The sequence below is a fragment of the Silurus meridionalis genome, chromosome 8 (genome assembly GCF_014805685.1).
Source record: "Silurus meridionalis isolate SWU-2019-XX chromosome 8, ASM1480568v1, whole genome shotgun sequence".
Taxonomy (NCBI): Eukaryota; Metazoa; Chordata; class Actinopteri; order Siluriformes; family Siluridae; genus Silurus; species Silurus meridionalis.
The window spans coordinates 13,118,139-13,142,410 of NC_060891.1; the positions used below are offsets into that span (position 1 = coordinate 13,118,139).

A 24,272-nucleotide genomic window follows, 5' to 3' on the forward strand; every position below is an offset into this window, starting at 1 on the left:
TTTTCCTATTACTTGTATGACTGTATTGACTAAAGGTCTGAAGAAAATGCAGCTAATGTGCAAATCTGTGCAAGATGCATGCAAGACTCCATACAAGAATCTTCTTCTTCTTTCGGGTGCTCCCATTAGGGGTCGTATCTTTACCCCCCTGACCTTCACATCTGCCTCTTTCAAACCAACTACCTGCATGTCTTCCCTCACCACATCCATAAACCTCCTCCTTGGCTTTCTTCTTTTCTTCCTTCCTGGTGGCTTCATCATCAGCATTCTCCTACCGATATACCCCATGTCCAAGACTCCATACAAGAATATATTGTCATATTACAAAAAAGAAAAGTGACATTAGAGCTTATGGGCTATTACTGTTCTTGTTGGTTTGACAGATATTTAAATTTCAACTTTGCTAATTAAAGCTTCTAATCATATGATCTTTTATTTTGTGTTCTTGCTTAAGAGTGTGTCACTGGGGCATTTCAGAGTGGAAGTTGGCATGTGCTTGACACTTTGGTGGTTTTCACACTAGACATGTTTGCTGTGGTATGAATCAGAGTGTGATTGTTTCCCTTTGCAGCACTAGTCTCATTTCTAACTCACTTGAATCAACTGACCCCAGGGGCAATTTATTTTCATCTTCTAAAACTTGCTTGGAGAACAAAATGTGACACCTTTTTTATTATCATTTTGTTTGTGACATGTAGTATAATAATGCTACATGTATCAATAATATAATTATGCTGACATTGGCTAAAATACATGTGCAATTTAATTCACTTCTTAAGCAAGTGGCAACCGTGTGCCATTAGACTCCAGTTTGGTACTGCGGTACACTTCCTAACCAAATGGTGCATGTGCACAGTGCACAATGTGACATTAATAAACTCCTGCAATGAAGAACCTTTATTTAAATGGTGGGAGGAATCCAATATTAGCACAAATGCACAGATATTTATGTCACTTGGATAGATTTATTAGCTAAGTTGTTAGCATGGGTAGAATCTGCACTATGCATTCTACCTAAGCTTCTGGAATGTAATTTATCTGGATAGAAATGCGTGATTGACGTTTAAAAGAAGGCGTTTCCCCCATCTTGCATAGAAAATCTTTGGACATCTTCCCAGCTGACCTCTAAGCATGAATAATTGATTTTCAGCAGCACAAGAGCTGCATTAGTTCGTTAAATAGTGCAGTTGAATAAACGATTGTCGATTTGAATTGCAAATAGGATATAGTCAAATGTTCAGTGGAGAGGAATCTAATCTTTGAGCCCAGTAACGCAAACTATTGTCCAAACACACCGTAATGTCTAGTACATTAGATGACCGCTGTTTTTATACAAAAAAATAATCTTGACATAATCAAATGCCTCTTGAAGGAAAATATCTGAACAATCTACCAGTACTCATTACCCCAAACAGAGGAATAACTGTAGGAAAAAGATTACTGTGCTAAAGTAGCTGCATTCTGTGGATGCAAGCAAAACTCTCTCAAAGTGGTGTTTGGTGGTTCATAAAACTTTCCATCAGTGTCAGGAAATTGTACAGTAGCACCACAAGCACATATATTCTCCTCATTGCATTTTTTCCAAGAGTGTCCTATCTGTGTGAGCACTGATTGGGCATATGGGATTGTGGGTAGCTTGGAAAATGTGGAAAGTGCCGTTTAAAGAGCGTGTAAGGTCATAGATTCTTGCTGCTCAGGATAAAAAACAAAAAGGAAGTGAGGCCAAGCACAACATCTCTCCTGCCTTTCCCTTATTGGGGTTTTTAATAATGAGACAACTGAGTAGACCGCTTAAGTTCCACATACACCTCTCTCGCATTGGGTACCGAAGCTGTGCTATTAATTATTAAGGCGTATGGTCGTAATTGCGTGTATGTATGCGCAGAGGGTTGTGCCCTGGCTACCAACTGTTAGAATAACAGAGTAAGGGCACTCTGTTGCTGGCAGTATGGTCTTAGATAAGGGGTGCCATCTGTCTCTCTGTTGATTTATTTAATTTACAGTAATGGAGATCCAGCCATAGAGACACAACTGGAAGCGGCTAGACTTTAAAAATTTTAAACGCTGTACATATCAGAAGAATTATACTTAAGAAATATATCTGTTGAGAGCTGATCCTCTTCTTTTATACCCCAATTTAGCGGTTAGCTAAAAGCGGACACCATCTTAAACAGAATCTCCTTATGGTGTGGCATATCAAGTGGCAATAATAAGACTGCTAAGGGTCTAGAAATATGCATGCGATTGCTCTTATAGTAGCAGGAATACATGGTTAAAGTGCAAGCTCTTAATGATATGGCTGTCGAACCGTTTAATTAGGGGTCCGATGATGTGTTTCTTTTGCTCCTGCACCGAAACCATATTCAAAGCATAAGTCGTCCAGCCGAAATCCTTCATCTTTTATAACGTGAGAATGTTTCATAACGATCATTTCTTTGACTTCTAATGAACAAAAAGGAGCTTTTGACTGTAAAAAAATACATTTACAAGGTCCAAACATTTTAGGCAGAAAAGATTAAGAACTATGTTGTGTACTATCCAAAACATTTCTCAACTATATTATCATATACCGGGATCATTTCACCAAACACAATATTTGACAATCACATTGCCCCTCATTTACTGAGAGACGTTATTTATTTAGTTGTTTATTTATTTTATGGGAGGGGGAAAAAGCCTAATCAATTTTGATCATATGTGTACTATCATTATTGATGTATGACAACTCAAATTAGAAAATGATTTATTGAAAGTATCTAATTTAGACAACAAACCAAAATGGTTCAGGATTTATTTGGATTTGTGTCCACACAACCCTGAAGAAATCAGACCTAGAGGTAGAAATTTATAGTTGACTTTTTTTTGTTGTTGTTCCTTCTTTTTACTAGTCTTTCTCGCTTGGAACAATTTAAAATATAGCTTCTGTAAGGAATTCATCTGGAAGCAGACATATTAAAAGCTTAGCTTATAAATAAGTGTTTGAATTTATTTCTATAGCGCTTTTCACAATGGACATTGTCTTAAAAAGCAGCTTTACAGAACTTAAGAATGAAAGTGAACTATGTGTATTTATTCCTGATGAGCAGCCTGGGGCGATTGTGGCAATTAAAAACTCCTCTAGATGTTATGAGGAACCAGAATCAAAAGGGGAACCCATCCTCATTTGGGTGATCAAAAGTGTGATTATAAATCATAATAACAATACAAACACCGGAGAGTAAGAAATACCCGGAGCATTAGTGTGAGATTGTGAGTTATGTCTTTTCTACAGTCTTATACAGTCAGTTGACATTATGGAACCAGGAGCTACTGAGCAAATTATAAAATAATTCAAAATTTGAGATCATTCAGTCAGAGATTGTCTCTGATACTCACCACTACTCGGTATATTGTCCCCATGTTGAAACACAGGCTTTTAGCTAATTGCAAGCTGTGTTTAGTGTGCCAAATAAAGCAATAGTTATTGTATGTGATGTTTGTTTTGTGGAAGAGTTTTGTAGTGAACGGATATGTTCTAACTACGGGTCCTGATTACCAAAAATGGCTCAACATTGTTTTACGATTTGTAGGCGAATGTCAAATGAAGTCAAAATAAAAAACACATTAACCTATAACTCTACAATGTTCCTTGTGACCCAGACAGAACAGATTAGAGATTTCAGCACTGTAATCTAGCCACAGTTTGTGCACGTATATGGGTAATAAAAGCAGAAGTTTTTGAAAAGTTTGACGTGTGTGTGTGTGTGTGTGTGTGTGTGTGTGTGTGTGTGTGGTATCTGAAAAAAGAGAAGGTTTCACGTATTGTCACCGTAATACATAGGCACAATGATGAATTCAGGCCTGGGCCTCAGTTTAGGAACTTGCATTGTGATCAGAGAGAGTGGTGCTTCAATCAGACCCCTGTAGACAAAGCCCTCCTGAGGGACTCGTTCATCTCAGGACCAGATTAAGCTGTCAGTTGGGGGTAGGCTGGGAGGCCAGAGATTTACAATGATGTCATAGGATATGAGGATGAACCAAAACACTACGGGGTCTCACTATTGACCCAGTAGTTTGCCAAAAAAAACAAATTGTATTGCCAGACATTTTGGGTACACCTAAACAATAGGGGTGTTTAAATTCACGAAATAATGTAGTGTATATACAATTGAATCTTTCACTGTATTGATTTACTGTATAAATTACAAAATTTAAATGTATGACAAATTTTATTCAAGTCTCATGTATCCTTCAACACGTACAACAATCAATAGGAACAAAAGGATCAAATCCCCTGATTGTTCTTTCTTAGAAATGGATAAGAACTACTAAGGTAAGGAGCTTGATCAGGTAAAAAAAAGAAAGAGAGCATGGTATTGGATTTTAATTGTTATCTTGAAAACGTCAGCAGTGAGGTTATCCTACACCGGGACTAACTGTGAAACCGTGACATTGTAACAAGACTACTTTGACCACAGCAGCGCACTATATGTTTTTACATGGTTTCAGGTGCACATATAATGTAGCTTTGATGTATGAGTTAGGGCTGAAAGTGTTTTTTGTTTAGTTTTAAATGAAAGGTTTTAAAGCATTTCATGACCCTGATTGTTCAGCGTTTATATTAATAATGTAGTCCTTGGCTGGGTGTGGAAATGTTTCTTATCCAGAGCACAGTGATTTTTAAAGGCCATAACACTTACGTTTTACCTAGCAGATTTATTAGATTATAGATGTTTTTGCACTGCTAGATCAGAGACACAGACTTGGCGTAATGTGTGACACAACTGCACACCATTAAACCCAAATACCTGTGGGGGAGGGCTTAAACACACCTTAACTGCAGTGCAAATTACATTGCAGGAGTCTGATGACCAGAGGAGAATGAAATTCTAGATGGTGAAGTTGGTCAAATGCACTGCTGTGTTCAGTATGTAGTTATTTATCTATGTACTTATAATTATCTACATTTCTTGCATGTACATTTGAGTTAAGCTTGTTCTTTGTGGCATTCAACCACATCCTTGCAGTTTTAATGATATTTCCTGTACTTTCCAATGGTAGAACTGTCCCTATCTGTGTGTGTATATATTGAAATAAGGGGTTAGGTTTGATGAACCTGTCAGGTCTTGTCTATTGTGTACCGTGAGTGTTGGGTTCAGTTGCTACGGAGGCCATTGTCCTTGAAGTTGGATCACATGGCATACATGTGTGCACGCAAATGTTATGTGGGGCTGGGATGGGGTTACATGCAATATTCAGATATGAGGGTAATTATAATTAATATAGTCATGAATGATGTAATCCCAATGTAATGATTCATTATATTCTTCTATGTAAAATATGTATGTGTACCATCTATGTATCAGTATACATACTTGCACCACAGTACACATGCTTGTTTAAAGATTTTAAACTGGAAATGAACATAGTGAGATTTTTATTATTATTATTTTGCAATAAAGTCACTTTGCTTTGTTTTGTATATGTTTTTTTTTTATTTGGACTGTGTTAAGTAAGCAAATTATTATTATAATATTTTTTAATCTTTTCGAAAGTTCTGCCATGATCTACAATTTATTTTTTATTTTTTTGTTAAAATCTTCAGATACAGTCCCATGAAAGGCACATATTATTCCATGTTTGTGTTGCATAAGAATACAGCCCGGCCTATCCTGTCTCCATCACCCCAGGCATGAACTATTGAACTGTATAAATTCCATAGAGTTCCCTTCCCCTAAAACACCCCACATGGTGTGTTAATGTCTGCCATTTCCAACACACTTTCCTGTTAGTCTGTGAAGAGACTTTTCCATTCCCACCTTACTGTTCTTCCTGGTTTATGACCCCAGTCTGTTTTTCAGTCTGGTTTAGCCATCTGCCCCGCTGATTGTAGCATTTTTTTTTTTTTTGCTACTAGGGTGTCATCTCCATGCCCTAAAATGACCTCCTTGTAGAGTGATAAAACTGTGGTAGCTACTTGATATCACCTTTTAGTTGTATGTCAAGGCTGTGCATATTGAGACTGTTTTACATTAAGCAGGATGTTTTGAGTTTCATTTCTCTCTCTCAATCTCTCTCTTTCTCTCTCTTTTTTTAATTATGCAGGAAAATCTCCAACAGCTTGTTCTGATGACCTTACCCAACGTTTTGACTATCGCCAAGGACCCGTTGTCAGGTAGAGAAAACTATTTGGTATTATATTTTATATATATATATATATATATATATATATATATATATATATATATATATATATATATATATATATATATATATATATATATATATATATATATATATACACACACACACACACACAGTACAGACCAAAGTTTGGACACACCTTCTCATTCAAAGACTTTTCTTTATTTTCATGACTATGAAAATTGTAGATTCACACTGAAGGCTGAACTGAAAACTGAAAAATGTCATATTCTAGGTTCTTCAAAGTAGCCACCTTTTTGCTTTGATTACTGCTTTGCACACTCTTGGCATTCTCTTGATGACCTGGCCTCCACAGTCACCGGACCTGAACCCAATCGAGATGGTTTAGGGGTGAGCTGGACCGCAGAGTGAAGGCAAAAGGGCCAACAAGTGCCAAGCATCTCTCGGGGAACTCCTTCAAGACTGTTGGAAGACCATTTCAGGTGACTACCTCTTGAAGCTCATCAAGAGAATGCCAAGAGTGTGCAAAGCAGTAATCAAAGCAAAAGGTGGCTACTTTGAAGAACCTAGAATATGACATGTTTCAGTTGTTTCACACTTTTTTGTTATGTATATAATTCCATATATAATTCCACATGTGTTAATTCATAGTTTTGATGCCTTCAGTGTGAATCTACAATTTTCATAGTCATGAAAATAAAGAAAACTCTTTGAATGAGAAGGTGTGTCCAAACTTTTGTCTGTACTGTGTATATATATATATATATATATATATATATATATATATATATATATATATATATATATATATATATATATATATATATATATATATATATATAATATGTGTTTTGTTTTTTGTTTTTTGTTTTTTTTGTTTAAGACCAGACTGATGTTTTTTATGTGAGATTATATTGTAAATGTACAGTGCAGTACATTTGCGGTAATGAAATACTGTGTATGTCGTTGTTTTGAAGTATCTCCTTATATAAAAACTTGTTTAAAAAACAAAACAAAAAGAGAGTGAGGCAGAGAGTGCAAACTCTCATTACTTTTATCAAAGGTCAGTCCTCACTTCTCCATGCATCCTCTCACAGACAGACCAATCCTCACCTTCACATCAGTGCCACATGTTTTAGGTCTATAAAATCTGAAGGAAAGGGAAAAGACCAGAGGAAGCCGGCTGTGGTGACCTGGTCCAGGCTGTGCTGATTGCGAGTCCTGCTGTTGACAGACCATGTGCTCGAGCAGGACACATAAACTCAGTGGACTTTCCCAGTCACTGTCTTTTGTTATCAGCTGATGACAGCCTTAATGATTCTCAAGTTCATTTTCTCATGCATTTTTTATGCGTCTTTTTAATGACAACAAGGTCGTCATGAGAGCCCTTTCTGCACAGCCCGCAGGATTACACAGGGCAGCTTGTCTCTTGGTTTGTGTTTATTCTCTGTTGCTCCTTTTAAGCTTCCTGATAGGCTGCACTTTGACAGGCTGATCTGATGCAGACTAGTTTTGCATGTACGTTCCTGCAGGCGATCAAAATAACCAACCCCTCCAGCAACTTCCTTTGCTATCAGCGATTGTTTTACTTGCCACTGTCGAAGCAAGGTCATGTTTGAACCAGCTTGAAAAAGCACATCACCCAGGCCAAAAACTTGCCCACTATACATTTTAGGTGAAAATATGTTTCAGCAAGTAGAACAGAAGATGCCTGTTTTTAGGCGAATGAACAACCCTGTGAATCTTGTACACAAGGGCTGTTACAGTAGACAGATGCAGTGAAAGTGGTTTGGCTTTGTTTCAAGGAGCTCCACCTTTCCTCTCTGAGGATGGGGTACGCTGTTGGGAAGGGCACAGGGACTCCATGACAACTCCTTCCTGTTCTCCCCAGAGTGTAGGTGGAGGACACATCTTTGAGATACACATTCAAACAATTTGTATGTTTTAGCAAATATTGCTGTAATGCTGACCGAATCACACTATTGAAGATGTCTTTGAAACTAATCTATTATTGGAAGCAAGTGGAAGAAGTGACTCAAGAAAACCTAAAATGGGAAAAAAAACGTGTTTCATATTGAAATGTAACGCAGAATTGGGAGGGGAAAAAAAGCCTGATGCAGTATAAACACGTTTCCAAAAAGCCACGTGTGCGTGTAACCACTAATAATAGCTTAGGGCTGGTTAATAGTTATGATACACACTTTGTGCCTACAGGATAACAGTTGCCTTTTCTAGGCAAACCTATGATTTTAAGTAGGTGTTTAGCACACTAGTACCTTTTTCTTTTTTTATGGTTTGTAATTAGTGTTAATTAACAAATGATAAAAAAAAAAAAGATGATTCATTTGTTATAATTTATAGGCAAGAGCATGGAGGAGATGAAGAGGCTTTTGCTGCTGCTCTTGGGTTGTGCCGTTCAGGTAAGCCCAGACTTTGTCTTTAGCTTTCACACCTACAGTAGCCGTATAATCACCGTGTCTGGACATGCCTGTTCTTTTCAATTCCAAGGAACAAAAAAAATTCTGCTTATCAGAGTGTTTCATAAACCCTGTTAAAGCTTCCATATCTCAGCTGATGTTTGTATAAAACCTTCTTTTGCCACCTGCATGCCATGTCTTTCTTTGACTTCTTGCTTACTGTAGTCCTGTCTTTTTATATCTCCTTCCAAACACAAACACTTTTGTTCTCCCACTCCTCCTCTCTCGCTCCCGTTCTGATTCCACAGGTTTTTCCTGTTTTCTGGAGAGAGGGAAAACGGCAAGCATATGTGTGATGCACACTTTAGAGCTCTTTTTTTTATTTTTTTTTTTTATTTTATTTACTGTGATCTTGCGCTCTGCCTGGCAATTTTGTACAATCAGTGCATCTCTCTGATGAATTATTCCACTCACATACTTCACTGTCAATAAATAAATAAATAAATAAATAAATAAAATTTCCTTTTTTTTTTAAATAAAAAAATGTATTGTATTCATCAAATCACTGCTGGAAACACTTGACTTTTTTAAATTTTTCTTTTCAATAAGATATTGAAAACGTTTGCCTTCATGCAATTATGCATCAGTTCTACTGTTTTTATCTCTTTTTTTTTTTTTTTCTTTTCTCTTTCTTTCTGCAGTGTGAACGTAAAGAGGAAATCATTGAAAGGATTAAGCTGCTAAACATCGAAACCCAGGCAGCTATAGTTTCCCATATTCAGGAGGTGAGTGAAAATGATTAGTCCTCGAAAATAAAGATTTTTTTTAATCGGAGCACTTATTGAGCAACTCTGTCTGCCGGTGTGAGTAAAATGATCTCTGCATGTAGGTGACCCACAACCAGGAGAATGTTCTGGACATGCAGTGGCTAGAGGTGGGGGAGCTGCCCCCTGAGGACCTCGACCCACTGTCTCGTACCATGGCCTTTCATCTACGCAAGCTCATTGACGAGCGTGATGAGTGCTCAGAGGTAAGGGGGCTTACATCCTCGCTGAAACCGCTTTATACTGAAGAATATGGCAAATCGCAATTGATGGATGAAAAGCAACCCTTGCTTGAATGTGAGATCTCTTATGGTATGTGTGCGTTTTTTTTCTTAGCTGATCTTGGAGCTGACTCAAGAGAGAGATTATTTGCAGTCGCAGCAGCTCACTAGCTCCATAGGCTCCTCCAGTGCTGACCAGTCCTCACAGCCCGCTTTACTCCCCAAAGAAGAACGGCAGCACATATCAGTGGAGCTCGCTGACACGAAGGCCAAACTTCGCCGTTCTCGCCAAGAACTGTACGTACTGATAACTTTCAGGCTTCCGTTTTTTCTGTCTTGAACTTTGGCCTGTAAATGTATTGCTGCCACTAGAAACAGGTAACCACCAGTGTGTTTGGATTAAAACTGGAGTAGTTGCATATTATTAAGTAAAAATAAATAAATAACTGTCACCCCTGATAGTTTCCTTACTGTCTCTTGGTGCACATCTGGAAAAACAAGTATTACTCGATGCCATCGCTGTCAGAATGGAAGCTTCCATCACAAGTCTAGTCTTTCTTGTTACTAATTAGCTCTTAATTATATCAGACATTTGACCTAGGATTGACATTGACTTTGTGTGGATAAAAAAAAAAAAAAAAGTTGTTTACAATGATAACTCGATAATATCAGAATCTAAGATGGATACACAGCTAGGCAACTAGAAATCATCATGTCTTTGATGCTAAGAAATACAAGCATAAAAATAGTTATCTTGTTGACTTTTGATTAAAAAAAACATGAAATGTGATTTTGCACAAGATATTATTCGGAAAGTCGACATGTAGTCTCATAGATTGCTAAAATGGTAATCCTAATCTTGTACACAGAGAAGAAAAGACAGAGCAGCTGATTGATGCTAGAAACGAACTGGAACGTCTGGATGCAGAGATGCAAAAGCTGAAACAGGAGGTCAGTGTGTTCTGCTCGTTCCACATTTTCTGCTATCATGTCAACTTTGTGTACAGTACCTGAAGGTTTGAAGGTGAGAAAGATAGAAGTTTGCTAATTAGGCTATTTTTTTTACAGCATTAATTATCATATTTCAAAGGTACAATACTTGCAAAGATTTGGACTCAATACTTTAATTCAACCTTCTCTTTATTATTTTATCGCTGCAGAAATACAACTGATGCTTTGAATGTAAATCTGTTTATCCATTTTTCAATTTTGTCCTATAAACAGATTTGGTTTTGAGTTTAGATCTGCAGGTATAGTGCTGAAGAGGGTATTCGTTTGTGTATTTGCCCACTGTGGACTCTGTTCATGTGCAGAACATGCAGCTTTTGGCAGAGGCACGGTCGGTACGTGCTTATCGTGATGAGGTGGATGCTCTGAGGGAACGTGCAGGCAGAGTGGATAGGCTTGAAACAGAACTTGCCCGCTTCAAAGAGAAACTTCACGATGTCCATTTCTACAAAGTTCGCATGGAGGTAGCCATATTGTACCTTTTTATAAAATTTTTAACTTCTTTAGTTATACTGTACTTCTGTTTTGTTTTGTTCTGCTTGTGTGTTTTTCTTGTCCATTTGCTTTGGTTAAAACCCTCTGGGCTTCACAGCTGTCAGTGGCATGCATTTAATTTTTTTATCTGTATTTTTCTGTCCATTTTGTTTTTGACATTTTTTTAAACATCTGTAGGAGCTGAGAGAGGACAATATGACTCTGCTGGAGACAAAAGCTATGCTGGAGGAGCAGCTAGGGTCAGCTAGGGGGCGCTGTGACAAACTACATGAGCTGGAGAAGGAGAACCTGCATCTGCGCTCTAAACTGCATGATCTGGAAATTGTAAGCAGAGTTGTGAAGAAATAAGATTTTGGCATATAAGATGAGAATAGGATATAAATTTGATGTCCCCTAAACATCATGGTGATGTTTTGTGCATGTCTGTCTCCTAGGACCGGGACAGCGATAAGAAGCGCCAGAGGAGCTGCTCGAGGAGAACATGATGCTGGAAATTTCACAGAAGCAGAGTATGAATGAGTCTGCTCACTTGGGCTGGGAGCTGGAGCAGCTTTCTAAGAACAATGAGGTCAATGATGGTCAGTTTGAGATACAGAACACCCTTCCCACCCACCACCCACCCCCCTAAACAGTGCACTCAACAATACAATATGCTTCTCCTTGTTTTACACATTACTGATTATTTTTTAATAGCAAGATACACAAATTTAGATTACAAGATACACAAATTTAGATGGTCCTGTCAAGCAGACAAAAACATGAAGATAATTAATAGGACCGTGTGAGTACACTTTTGTGAGTACACCCCTCACATTTCAGCAACGTCTTTAGGGGGGGGATGTAGATTTTTACAAGTTGTTTTTTTTTTGCAAACACCATTTCACCTAATAATTTTTTCTGAGGTTCTGAGATTTCTCAAATAAATGTTTTGTTGGTTCCTCTATCAATGCATAGTACGCAAGTCATTTGTGGTTGAGATGAACGAGTCTGCATCTAGTCGGCTTCTGAAGCTGGAAAAGGAGAACCAGAGTCTGCAGAGCACCATCCAGAACCTGCGTGAGGCAACACTTATCTATGAAGAGGGTCAGCTTCACACCATGGAGTTGGAGAGGGAGAACCAGGGCCTAAGCAAGAAGGTACACCTCATCTTTCCTGACTTTTACTAGTTCTTTTAATATTAGTGTGTTTTGTCCTAATATAGAGATTTATGGTTTGGTTGTTCTCAGCTTGAGAGACTGCAGACTCAATTGGACCAGGAGAAGCAGACCATAAAGGACACTGAGAACCTCAAGGAAAAGCTCAGTAAGGAAAAGCAGAAACTGGAGAAAGAGTTTGAAACCCTGAAAACAGAAAAGGGACAACAGGTACAGTCTATTGGCACATGATGTAATAAAGATGGCAGAATTAACTTCAGCTATTTTGTGCACTAATAGTGATTGTGTACATGTCAGATCACAGAGCTGGAGCGAGAGAAGGAGCACCTGATCCAGACTGTGAGCTCCCTGCGAAAACGTGCCCAGGAGGACAGTGAAGCACGTGTGCGTGAGGTGGAAACAGAGAATCGAATCCTCCACCAGAAGATCTCAGACACAGGAAGTCTGCTGGTGCAGCTTGAGAACGAGAAGCAGCAGATCACCAAGCAGTTAGAGAATGAGTGTGGATCTGCCAAGGAGATGCAGAAGATGGTAAAGCACTTAGAGTGCACGCAGAAGCAACTTCAAGATGAGCTGAGTTCACTTAAAATGGCTGAAGAGCAGCTTGAAATCTTGCAGAGCAAGAACAAAGTTTTAGAGCAGGAAAACATAGGGCTCAAGAAGGATGCAAAAGAGTTGCAGAGTGACAACATGCGTTTACCTTTGCTGGAGAAGGAGCGCAGGAAGTTGGAAAATGAGAACTCAGAGCTTCTGGGTACCGTAGCTGAACTGCGTTCCCAGGCCAAGCGCACCGAAAGACTAGAGATCAACTGCAGCAGCCTTGACAAAGAGAACCAGCAGCTCCAAGAGTGCCTGGAAAGTAGTAGCTCTAAAATTGAAGGCCTCAAGAATGAACTGCACGAAGCCGAGGCCCAAAGCGAGGATCTGCGGCATGAACTGGCAGAGCTGAGAAAGGTCGCGAGACGTGCCGAGGAGGCAGAGAAGGAGCGGCGGAAATTGGAGCAGGAGCTAGGCCAATCTGAGAAAGAGAGAAAGCAGCTGGAGAGGGAGGCACGTAGGCTGAGGCAGCAAGTGGACGTGAGGGAATCTGCACTTGAAGATAGCTTGCTTAAACTGAGCAACCTGGAGAAAGAAGGAACAGCCATGAACAGGGAGCTTGCACGGCTCCAGGAGGTTGCCAGTAGAGTCAAGGATATGGAGAAAGAGAAGAAGGACCTGCAGAAACAGGTCACCATTGACAAGAAGACCTTGGCCACACTTCGAGAGGTACTACGTGTGATAATGACTGCTTTTTATCAAAAACTCTTTAGTACATCGTGATAACCCCATGCTGTGTATCTGTTAAAGGAGCTGGTAAATGAGAAGCTAAGGGTACAGCAGCAGTGTAACGAGCTGGAGAAGCTCAGTCATGAGTTGGAGAAGATTGGCCTGAACCGAGAGAAACTGCTTCAGGAAGAGCACAGCTGCGAAGACAAGTGAGTGTGCACACAACTGCGATGTTTAGGGCATATTCACACTTGCAATTTTTGCTTGTAATAGTCACTCAGCGAACATGGGTGTGGTCCAAAGAACCTGAAAATTGAATCCATGTTAAAGGAACTCTGGTGCAGATCATCTGTGAAAGATTGCAAGATTGCTTCTGCTTACAAGGTTGGCCCTATAATGGGCTGTACAAAAAAAATTAAAAAATGCAAGAAAGATTCCATTCACATTCCAAAACACAAACTATGAACACACTGATTGATCATTCAATTAAATCAATAATCATAAGAATAGTAAAGGGAATTTGTCTGTGCTCTGCTGTCATTGTGAAGATTTTGTACCTAACAGAAGTGATATAGAAAATAAAGCCCAGAGTCAGTCTTAGGTGCAATCTTGATATATTCTATCTATATATATATATATATCTATATATTATATATCATATATATGTTTTGACACTTCAACACAATGACATACACAGTATTTCATTACCGCAAATGTACTGCACTGTACATTTACAATATAATCTTAATAAAAAACATCAGTCTGGTCTTGAACAAATAAAACAAACAAAAATATATATATATATATATATATATATATATATATATATATATATATATATATATATATATATATATATACAGTACAGACCAAAAGTTTGAACACATCTCATTCTTAGAGTTTTCTTTATTTTCATGACTATGAAAATTGTAGATTCACACTGAAGGCATCAAAACTATGAATTAACACGTGGAATTATATATGGAATTATATACATAACAAAAAAGTGTGAAACAACTGAAAAATGTCATATTCTAGGTTCTTCAAAGTAGCCACCTTTTGCTTTGATTACTGCTTTGCACACTCTTGGCATTCTCTTGATGAGCTTCAAGAGGTAGTCACCTGAAATGGTCTTCCAACAGTCTTGAAGGAGTTCCCCGAGAGATGCTTGGCACTTGTTGGCCCTTTTGCCTTCACAGTCATGAAAATAAAGAAAACTCTTTGAATGAGAAGGTGTGTCCAAACTTTTGGTCTGTATTGTGTGTGTGTGTGTGTGTGTATATATATATATATATATATATATATATATATATATATATATATATATATATATATATATATATATATATATATATATATATATATATATATATATATATACATTTAACCAATCAGACTGATTGTGTTTTCTAGTTGACTATGTAGATGAGATCATAATGGCATGTCTGTTCTTCTTTTCTTTAGTTGCATAAAGAAAATAGCTTCCATGCATGTCTGCCCTGGCTTTAGGAATGGAGATCATAGCTGTGTCCAAAAAGTGTATTTAACATTTCTCATGTGAAAATAGTTGAGACAAACACAGCACATTGGAAACCACACTGCTCTTTTATTAATTTTGTTTGGAATGTACCCTGGAGAGTTGTCTCGGGGAGGAGTTCCCTCTTTGTTCTGGATTATATTTCTTTCTTTCTCTTTCTAACTGTCTCTCACCCTTTCTCACTGTTTTTCTTCCCTCGTTATCTCACCTTCCTTCTGTGTGGGTTTTTTTTTTGGTTGCTGTTTTGGAAATTGTGATCAGAAAGGATTAACAAGCCTGGACAGTAAGATTTCTCAACAGTTCCTTAGTGCTCACTGAAATTTAATCTGCCAAGTACATTCACTACTACCTTTCACATTCCATTAGCTTTTCGTAATGTGTGCATGTGTGCACTGCTTGAGAGCTCTATGGTCTTAGTGGACTCATAGTTAAGCAGAATTGGTTATTTATCATTAAAACTAATAAAAGTATTATTAATGATATTTGAAGTTTTTAACAAATCATTAGTCAGCATATAGACAGCAAAGCAGAACTTGGTCTTCTTATTGAAATCCTTCCCTCACCCTTTAGTAAATACAGGATCCTGGAGACAAAGATTGAGTCAGCTTTGAAGAATTCCCTTGAACTAAAGGAGGAAAAAATTCAGGGCCTGGAGTCACGTCTTGAGGAGAGCAGCAGCTTGAACCAGCAGCTACGTACTGAGCTCGCATCGGTAAAGTCCACAGTGCACCTTAATGCACAGACACTTACTCTATGTGGTATTCATTATTCATCTCCTCTCTTGTTGCGTGCTTGTATGTTTGCTCATCCTCTCCAGGTAAAGAAGACATTGGAGGCCTTGAGGCAGAGGCAGGAGGAGGAGACGGCCCACTCTGAAATATCCCAGAAGACTGTGGAGCAGGGCAGGTCTGGTACCAGCCAAGAGAAATGGGAGACGGAGCAGCGAGAAATCACAGTTGAGCTGCTGAAACTCAAAGACCATCTGATCGATGTGGAAAAGAATGTATGTTACTGTTTTTGTCTAATTGGGTTCGGTTGTTTCTTTTCAGTTGTACTCTACTTGGGGTGGTGACCCCAGCGTTTGTCTGTTTTTCCCAGAATGCATCCCTACAGACAGAGAAGCATCTATTGAAAGAGCACCTGAAGCAGCTGGACTCACAGAACACACAGCTGAATGCTCAGACACTGGCGCTGCAAAAACAAGCCACGACACTGCAAGAGCAAAACACTGCACTTCACAAAGACACCGCCAAACTACAGGTATTAAAACCAGCATTACAGCATGGAACATTGGTATGTAAGTTAAGCCTGCTTTTTAGCATGTGGTGACAGCAGACTTATGAATGTATTGCCTGCTATACAGTATGAGCTGATATACAAACACTTCTGATCTTTCTTAAAATTCTGCATCAGTCCCTGATTAGCTAGACTTGCTCATAGTGATTGTGTGAGCGTGTGTGAGAGAGAGAGAGAGAGAGAGAGAGAGAGAGTGTTCTCTTTCCTGAAGGCACAGGTAATATTGCCCTCGTACTCCCAGCCATGGACACTGTCACATCAGATGGAAGGATGTGATGAATGCTTTTCTGTTGCCCCATGCCAAACATCTAATTGAGTTGTGAGGTCCCATTTCTGGTGCCTCAGTTTGTCAGTTCTGTTGGGTGCACTTGCAAAAAGCCAGGGTTTTTGTCAGGGGTATGATTAACCAGTAATACCAAGCAGGTGTTAATGATAATCAACTTCACATGTAGGTTGAAACACAGTCATTAACCGTGTAGGAGGCGTAAAAGCACCTGAGGAACAGTCAAACTCTGCTATTAAGATGAGGGTGTAGAAAAGTTTAATGTCGCAGGTCATACACCATGGCACCACACAAGGTAGTTTTAATGCATTAACAAGGTCTTACCCAGGCAAAGATTTCAAAGCTGACTGGAGTTTCAAGATGTGCTGTTCAAGTTGTTTTGAAGAAGCCAAAGTATCGGGCAATGTTTACACGTTGTAGACGCAAGAAAACCTAATGAAAACCTAATGCATCAGATAAGACACATCATTCTTACTTTTCTTTGATAATGAAAGATGTCCAGCAATGCCGTCAGTAAAGAACTGTTGGAAACCAGTAAGACCCAGGGTATACCCATCTACTGTCTGGAGACATCCAGAAATGGTCTTCATGGAAGAATGGTGGACCAAATTGTGGCCAAACCTCTGACATGGAAACAAGGCTTAGCAACTCAACTATGAATAAAAACATAGGAAATGGGGTGCAGATAAATGGCAGCAGGCGCTCTGGACTCGTGAGTCAAAATCTGAAATATTTTGAAGTAGCAGGAGGAAGGTTGTTCACCAAAGAGTTGGTGAGAGAAACAATAATGAGTGACTGCAGGCAACAGTGAAGCATGGTGATAGTTCAGGGCTGCATTTCTTCAAATGGAGTTGAAGATTTGGCCAGGATTAATGGTGTCCTCAATGCTGAGAAATACAGGCACAACCATCAGGGAGGTGTCTCAGTGGCCACCAAATTTATTCTGCAGTAGGAAAACAACCCCAAACATACTTGTGAAAATTAGCTTATAGGCAAACAAGGAATACTGGAAGTGATGAATTGGAGCCCGCAGAGCCCTGATCTCAACTTTGAGTCTGTCTGGGATATGAAGAGAGAAGAAATCGGGGCAGCTTACAGAAAAACTGTGGTTAGCTGTCCAAGATATTTGGAACAACTACCTGCCAAATTCTTTCAGAAACCGTGATATTTGGTGATCACACCAAATATTGACTTGATTTGGATTTTCTTTTACTTTCCATTTTGTTAATTGATAAAAATAAACTATTAATACTTTCTATTTTCTATTTCCACACCTGCCTAAAACTTGTCCATTTATATTCCAATTTTTTGTTTACTTTTACAATATCCTTATTGTTTACTTCAAAATGAACCACCAACTCTATTTTTGTGTCTGTGTTTAGGTTGAGAACTCCACACTGAAATCTCAGAATTCGTCTTTGACTGCTCAGTACACAGCATTGCAGGCTCAGCTGCAGACTCTGGAGGCAGAGGCAGAGGTTCTGCAGAGGCAGCACGAGGAGGCTCGTGCCAGATGTGAAAACATCGCTCAGGACCACGAGCGTCTGCTCAGCGTCCATGAGAGACAGGCAGCCGAATATGAGCAGCTTATCAGCCAGCACACTGCATTAAAGAGCAGCCAAAGAGCACTGGAGCATGAACATCGGAGTCTGGAGAGCAAGTCAGTCTCATTCAATTGCTATATTGGTTATGGTTATTCTGATAGCACATGAATTGTTCCCTGTAGTCTCTCTTTTTTTTTTTTTTTTTTTTGTATAAATTATTTAGGCACTTGTGAAAAAATGCTGTCAAGTTAAAATGCTTTCACTAAAATGGAAAGTAAACGAGCAGAAGAAAAATGCAAATCCAAATCAATATTTGGTGTGGTTACCCTTTGCCTGAAAAACAGAATACATTCTTGGAATTGTTGCACTTCCAGGTCCAGTTTTTAAAGGAAATCAGTAGGTAGGTTATTCTAAACATCTTGGAGAGATAACCACGGATGTTTGTTGGATGTTGGCCTCAAATCCTTCTGTCTCTTCATGTAATCCCGGAGAGACTTGATGATGTTGAGAGGACATTGGTGGTATGTTTGGGGTTGTTGTTCTGAATAAATTTGGGGCCAATCAGATGCCTCCCTGATAGTAATGCTTGATGGAAAAGTATTGCCCGTATTTCTCAGCATGGACACCATTAATCCGGACCAAATCTACATTTGCAGAAATGCAGCCCCAAACTTGCAGGTAACCTCCACCATGCTTCACTGTTGCCTGTAGACACTGCTCTTCAGCCTTTAGGGAAGCAACTTGTTCTTTTTTTGCAGCCAAATATTTCAGATTTTGCCATCATTTTTTTGCACCTATGTTTTTGTTATGCGTAGTTGAGTCACTTAGCATTGTTTCCTTGTTGTTGGCACTGCTGGACAGCTTCCAGGTGTCAAAGGGAAGAGAACAGGACACGTCTTTCATTCGCTACATTAAGTTTTCATGGCTGACCACTGCGTCTACGGTCCTCTAAATTACCTTTTCAGCTTTTTCAACACATCTTGAAATCCTCAGTCTGCTTTGAAACTTTTGCCTACTAGAGAGCTTGCTGTTGTATAATTACCTCATGTTTTGTTGCTGTGCTCAGTCTTGCCATAGTGTATGACCTGTGACATGAAACTTTCTTCTACAACCTCACGTTTGACTGTACATCACTCAGTTTTAATCCTCCTGCACATATTTTTTCCATTTTACTTAATGACTATGGTTTTAACCTACATATGAAGTTAATGATCATTAGCATCTACTTTTTTAGAATTGGTTAATCCTACACCTGGCTCTGACCCTGCAAAATATGTATTATTTACAAGGGTGCAAATTGTACAGATGTTTGATTTGGATTTTGCTTGTGTTCATTTACTTCAAATTTTTAACTAATAAAAGTACATTAAGATGTATCCCCCAAACTGCCTACACCTTTTCCACAGTAGTTTCTATATAAATTCATGATCAGGTTCTTGTCCATTAAAAAGGACCTTTGCTGTTCATGGTACAAGGTGAAAACTTGAAAGGAGCTCAGTAATTTCCTGACTGTGGATGTTTTTTGCCAATGTGTAACATGAGAATGAGAATATGTGTGTTGGCAATATACAGAGACGCCAATGTGGCCGTTAGTCAGGACGTCTGCTTATGGAACAGTAGTAAAGCAATGTCTGGCACACCAAGAAATATAAAATGTAAATTAAAACTTTTTTTAAATGGTTGTTTTTATTGCCTATTAGAAAATGGTTACACACAGATCAGCCAAATCAGACAATCACATGGGAGCAGTACAGTCATGCTTCAGTTGATCTTCAGATCATACATAAGCATTGCTGTTGTAACACACCCACTTCAATTGTCAGTATTTTGTGCTGAGATGCTCTTCTACTTTCTCCAGTTTGAAAAGAGAAATTATTTGAATTACTCCACTCTTTGTGTCAGTGTCACCATTCTCCTCTTACCTCCATCATCACCATGACAATTTTACCTAAACAATGACACCCTACCTGATGGTTTTTGTTTTCCATGTCGTTTTGTAAAAGTTCTAGAGATAGTATGTGCATGCATGTTGTGTGAAATTTTTGAAATACCCAAACAGGCCTTTGTGGAGCTAAACTTCATGCCCTTTTGTATCTTAGATTTGGCACGTGTAGAGCTATCAGTATGAGTAATGGAACACATGTTATGTAGGTGCTTGTTGACCAGCTGTCTCTGTCGGGGCTAAAAGTGATGCCCTGTGGAAACAATGTTCCATATCGCTTCCTATTTGTTACATTCGGATACGCAGTAATCATTAATGAGCATGTGCGGACTCTCCCGTGTCTGTTGTGTTACTTTTTTCATTTGTTCTTCATGGAAAATGTTTATAGACTTGCTGTGTAAAGCAGACCAGTGTTCAGTCAGGCTTAGAAAGACACGCACACATACACTCATGAATAATGCAATAGTGGGCCTCCAGAGGCCTAGGGCTTGAGGTTAAAGCAGACAGCTGTCACGTGGCCAATCAGCTGTAATGCCAACTGTCTAGAAGCATCAAAGACCTAATGGGATACCGTTCCCTATTCTATACACCACGTCACACACACTTAATATTTCATGGATTGTTCAGTCCCCCACTAAAATGTTCCCCGTTGCCTTGCTATGGAGACTTTGACCAATGTGAACGTATTCTTGTGTGAGATATAGACAGTAAACGTGTTGTTCACATTTTTTTGTGTGTATTTTTGCAGGTATGCTCTGCTTCTAAAACAGAAGGGTGCTGTGGAAGAGCTGGAGGCATCTCTGCAGAGAGAGAAGGAGAGTTTGGAGGAGGAGATTCGTAAGAACACTGAGATTATGGGAGAGAACCGCAGCCTGAGAGAAGAGATGGACAGGTCAGTCTTTACAAATAAGTTCACACGAATACTGGTTCATTTCAATGTGACACAACAAGGCAAAACATTTTTCTGCTTTCTTAGACAGCTGATGCTGCCCTCTGCTGTTGAAACTTTGTAACTCTGCTCATACATATAAATCTGTGATGTTGCAGCAGTGCAAACCCAAGAAGATTATTACATATGCTTTTCTACTCACCACAATTCTGTGGTGAGAGATTGTGTGTGATCCAAATCCATGGTGATCAGCAGGTTCTAAAATTCTCAACAAGCCAGTCTAGCATCAACCACCATATCATGGTCAAACTCTGTAATCACTTAAAGTGGCATGTGTAGAAACTATAGTAGCTCTCAGTATCACAGTCACAGGAGTCTTTTGTGAGTGAAACCTATTTCACTTATACCACTGTCCTCCATTTGTATTATTTCCCCTTTTTATAGTATCTGTCTATATATCTATTTAAGCACTAATGTATGTTTTAGTGTCAACTTTGTGCTTGTTTTACATTGTATTTGCTGCACATTAAACTAGATTTATTTGGCATATAAGCAAAGCAAGCTCGTTGTTCTATGGGGGTTTTTTTGTTTGTTTGTTTGTTTTTTCCCCCAATTATAAGGACTGAGCTAAGATATGATGTCATGGTTGCATGTATTTCTTCTATATTTGCAAATGGAAACTAGTTGCCAGCAGAAAATACAGTTATAAGAAGTGAGCCAGGGATGGGACCATACACACCACAATACTTTTTAAGTTAAAGGTTAAATCTTTTCCAAGATAGTATGCTAGTTTTCAAATTGATGGAATTTGCAAATTGAGGACTATGAGATTTCTGTTTTGCAGGCTGTCACAAAAGCACTCATATTTGCGTCAGGAGTATGACGGACTGCAGCTTCAGAGCAAGGAGCTAAAGACCTCTCTGAATGAGTCACAGCTGGAGCTAAACCGCTGGCAGGCACGCTTTGACGAACTCAAAGAGCAGCACCAGGGCATGGACATCTCCATGACCAAGCTGGACAACCACTGTGAGGTGAGAGAGAGTGACAGGATTTTCATGAAATTGCAATGTCCACTTATAAAAGCAACAAGTCATTATACAAAAAAAAACTTGTTTTGGTAGAAAGAAATCTGAGTGGTGGACGTTTTCGGACTGATGATGAGCTTTGCATAAACTGCCTTTGCTTGCCTAATTCACATGGGCTTGTTGATCGCGGATAGGAAGCAGTGGCTGAGTGTGAAATTCTGTCTGTTTGTGCAGCTGTTGACTCGGCTGAAAGGGAATCTGGAGGAGGAGAACCACCACCTGCTGAGCCAGATCCAGATCCTGAGCCAGCAGAACCAGACCCTGCTGGAAAGGTCCATGGAGAGCAAGGAGCTATACCACGAGGAGCAGAAACAATACATGTACGTGTGCACAACAGTGGTATGGTGTTAGTGACTGGTTTCTCTATGAGTTGAGGTTAAATTGAAGCGTGTCTCTATGTTCACTACAGTGATAAGCTGAATTCGTTACGGAGACAAAAGGAGAAACTGGAAGAGAAGATCATGGATCAGTACAAGTTCTATGACCCGACTCCTAAAAAGTGAGCTTATAATGCAATGCCATGACAAAACAATGTGGAATAAAATTATGTGGAACAATACATTTAGGCTTAACCTGTGTTCAAAAACTTCATTTTTTTTTTATCTCTGTTGCATTTTGAATGTATCTAACACAGGAGGAGCCACTGGCCAGGAGCTAAAGCTATTGCCAAATTAATCAAGCCCAAGAAAGAGGGGCCACGTGACAGGCTGGACAGCCCTCGTGAACGGCTCCGAAGTGCCCCAGACATCCCTCTTCCAGAGATCCCTCACCCTTTAGATTGTTCCCCCAACAGCCCAACGCTTCCTCCACCTTCACTGCCGGGACGTCAGACTTGTCTCAACCTGGACTCACCAAGCAGTATCTCCGGGGACGAAAACCATATCCAATCCTCCCCTGTCTCATCCATAGGATCAAACAACAGAGGTGTGTATATTCTGCTTTGAAGAATGAGTAGTTTGCTTATAGCATGATTGTTCACTCTGTTCATTCAGCTATCTGAAATGAAACACAAACCATTATCATCACCACCTTATTCCACAAGAGGATGTCTTGGGTATATGCTGTATACCAGTGTATTACTCCAAACCTCTATTCTTTCTTTAATCTCTTCATTCTTTATGTATCATTTAACATGTCTCTAATACCTTTTAAAAACCTCTTCAAATAAATACGAATATGTTAAAATCTTGCATGCTGTTCATCTAAATTCTGTTTTTCTTCAGAGGGTGTTGGACATTAATCATATCTACAACTTTCTGACTTGTTCCTTTTCTTCCACTGATCTCTTTCTTCTTCTTTGTGTTTGTATGTACAATAAATACACACACACACACACACACACACACACACACACATACACAAACACATACACACACTCTCACTTAGCAGCCAAGCGGTTCTTTTTTCGGAGGAGTAAGAGCCAGGATAAAATTCGTGTTACACCGACATCACCTACGCGGCCCACTCTATCCAAACGCTTTCGTTTCTGGGGCTCCACAGATGTCATCATGCCTCCTTCCCCCCCCAAACCGCTCTCACAGATCGGCCATTTTTAGAACATTTGATTATTTCTTTTAACAGAGGACCATACTATTATGTTTCAATAGGAATTTTCCTTGTTGAACATAATGATCAAAAATTAGACTTAAAAGAACTTATTTATGCAGTTCATTATTTTAATAGATTTGACAACACAGCTATATTTACACATCAATAAACAAACACCAAGAACTATAGTGCTAAGTGACCAAAATTCCATATAGGACACTACTTCCATTTTGAAAATCTGTCCAAGGAACCTCATGTACACATACACACAACCACATACACACACCACACACACACACACACACACACACACACACACACAGGCTGAACTCTGCACGAGTGCTCTTATTAGGACTTCTGGTGCCAGACCAAGACACTCGAAGTAGCAGTAAGTAGCATTGTGTTAAAACAGAGTCACCGAATGCATTTGGCTTTTTTGCTCTCGTGCCATTAATAATGTGTGCTACCACGCGCGTGTGTTTGTATGGATCAATACTAGCCAAGGGTGAGGAAGATAAATGGGACTCTGTGTGACAGCCGCCACAGAAACCTATGGCCTCAGTGTTAATGAGGCCAGTCGATTATAAATCTGATTGAGCGTGTTGAGTGATAGGGGATA

General features: G+C 39.2%; 1 protein-coding gene across 1 annotated transcript in view; it reads left to right on the forward strand.

Moving 5' to 3' along the window:
- The window catches only part of ccdc88c (coiled-coil domain containing 88C), a 50,034-nt gene that overhangs the window by 17,364 nt on the left and 8,398 nt on the right, over nucleotides 1–24,272 (forward strand). Inside the window, 23 exon segments of the mRNA XM_046855267.1 lie at nucleotides 6,085–6,154; nucleotides 8,506–8,564; nucleotides 9,263–9,346; nucleotides 9,451–9,591; nucleotides 9,722–9,903; nucleotides 10,476–10,557; nucleotides 10,920–11,078; nucleotides 11,287–11,433; nucleotides 11,544–11,565; nucleotides 11,568–11,687; nucleotides 12,064–12,245; nucleotides 12,336–12,473; nucleotides 12,561–13,529; nucleotides 13,611–13,738; nucleotides 15,637–15,778; nucleotides 15,884–16,069; nucleotides 16,165–16,326; nucleotides 18,028–18,305; nucleotides 20,880–21,023; nucleotides 21,865–22,051; nucleotides 22,280–22,425; nucleotides 22,515–22,604; nucleotides 22,740–23,029. Of these exon segments, the coding sequence (XP_046711223.1) occupies nucleotides 6,085–6,154; nucleotides 8,506–8,564; nucleotides 9,263–9,346; nucleotides 9,451–9,591; nucleotides 9,722–9,903; nucleotides 10,476–10,557; nucleotides 10,920–11,078; nucleotides 11,287–11,433; nucleotides 11,544–11,565; nucleotides 11,568–11,687; nucleotides 12,064–12,245; nucleotides 12,336–12,473; nucleotides 12,561–13,529; nucleotides 13,611–13,738; nucleotides 15,637–15,778; nucleotides 15,884–16,069; nucleotides 16,165–16,326; nucleotides 18,028–18,305; nucleotides 20,880–21,023; nucleotides 21,865–22,051; nucleotides 22,280–22,425; nucleotides 22,515–22,604; nucleotides 22,740–23,029 (4,108 nt within the window).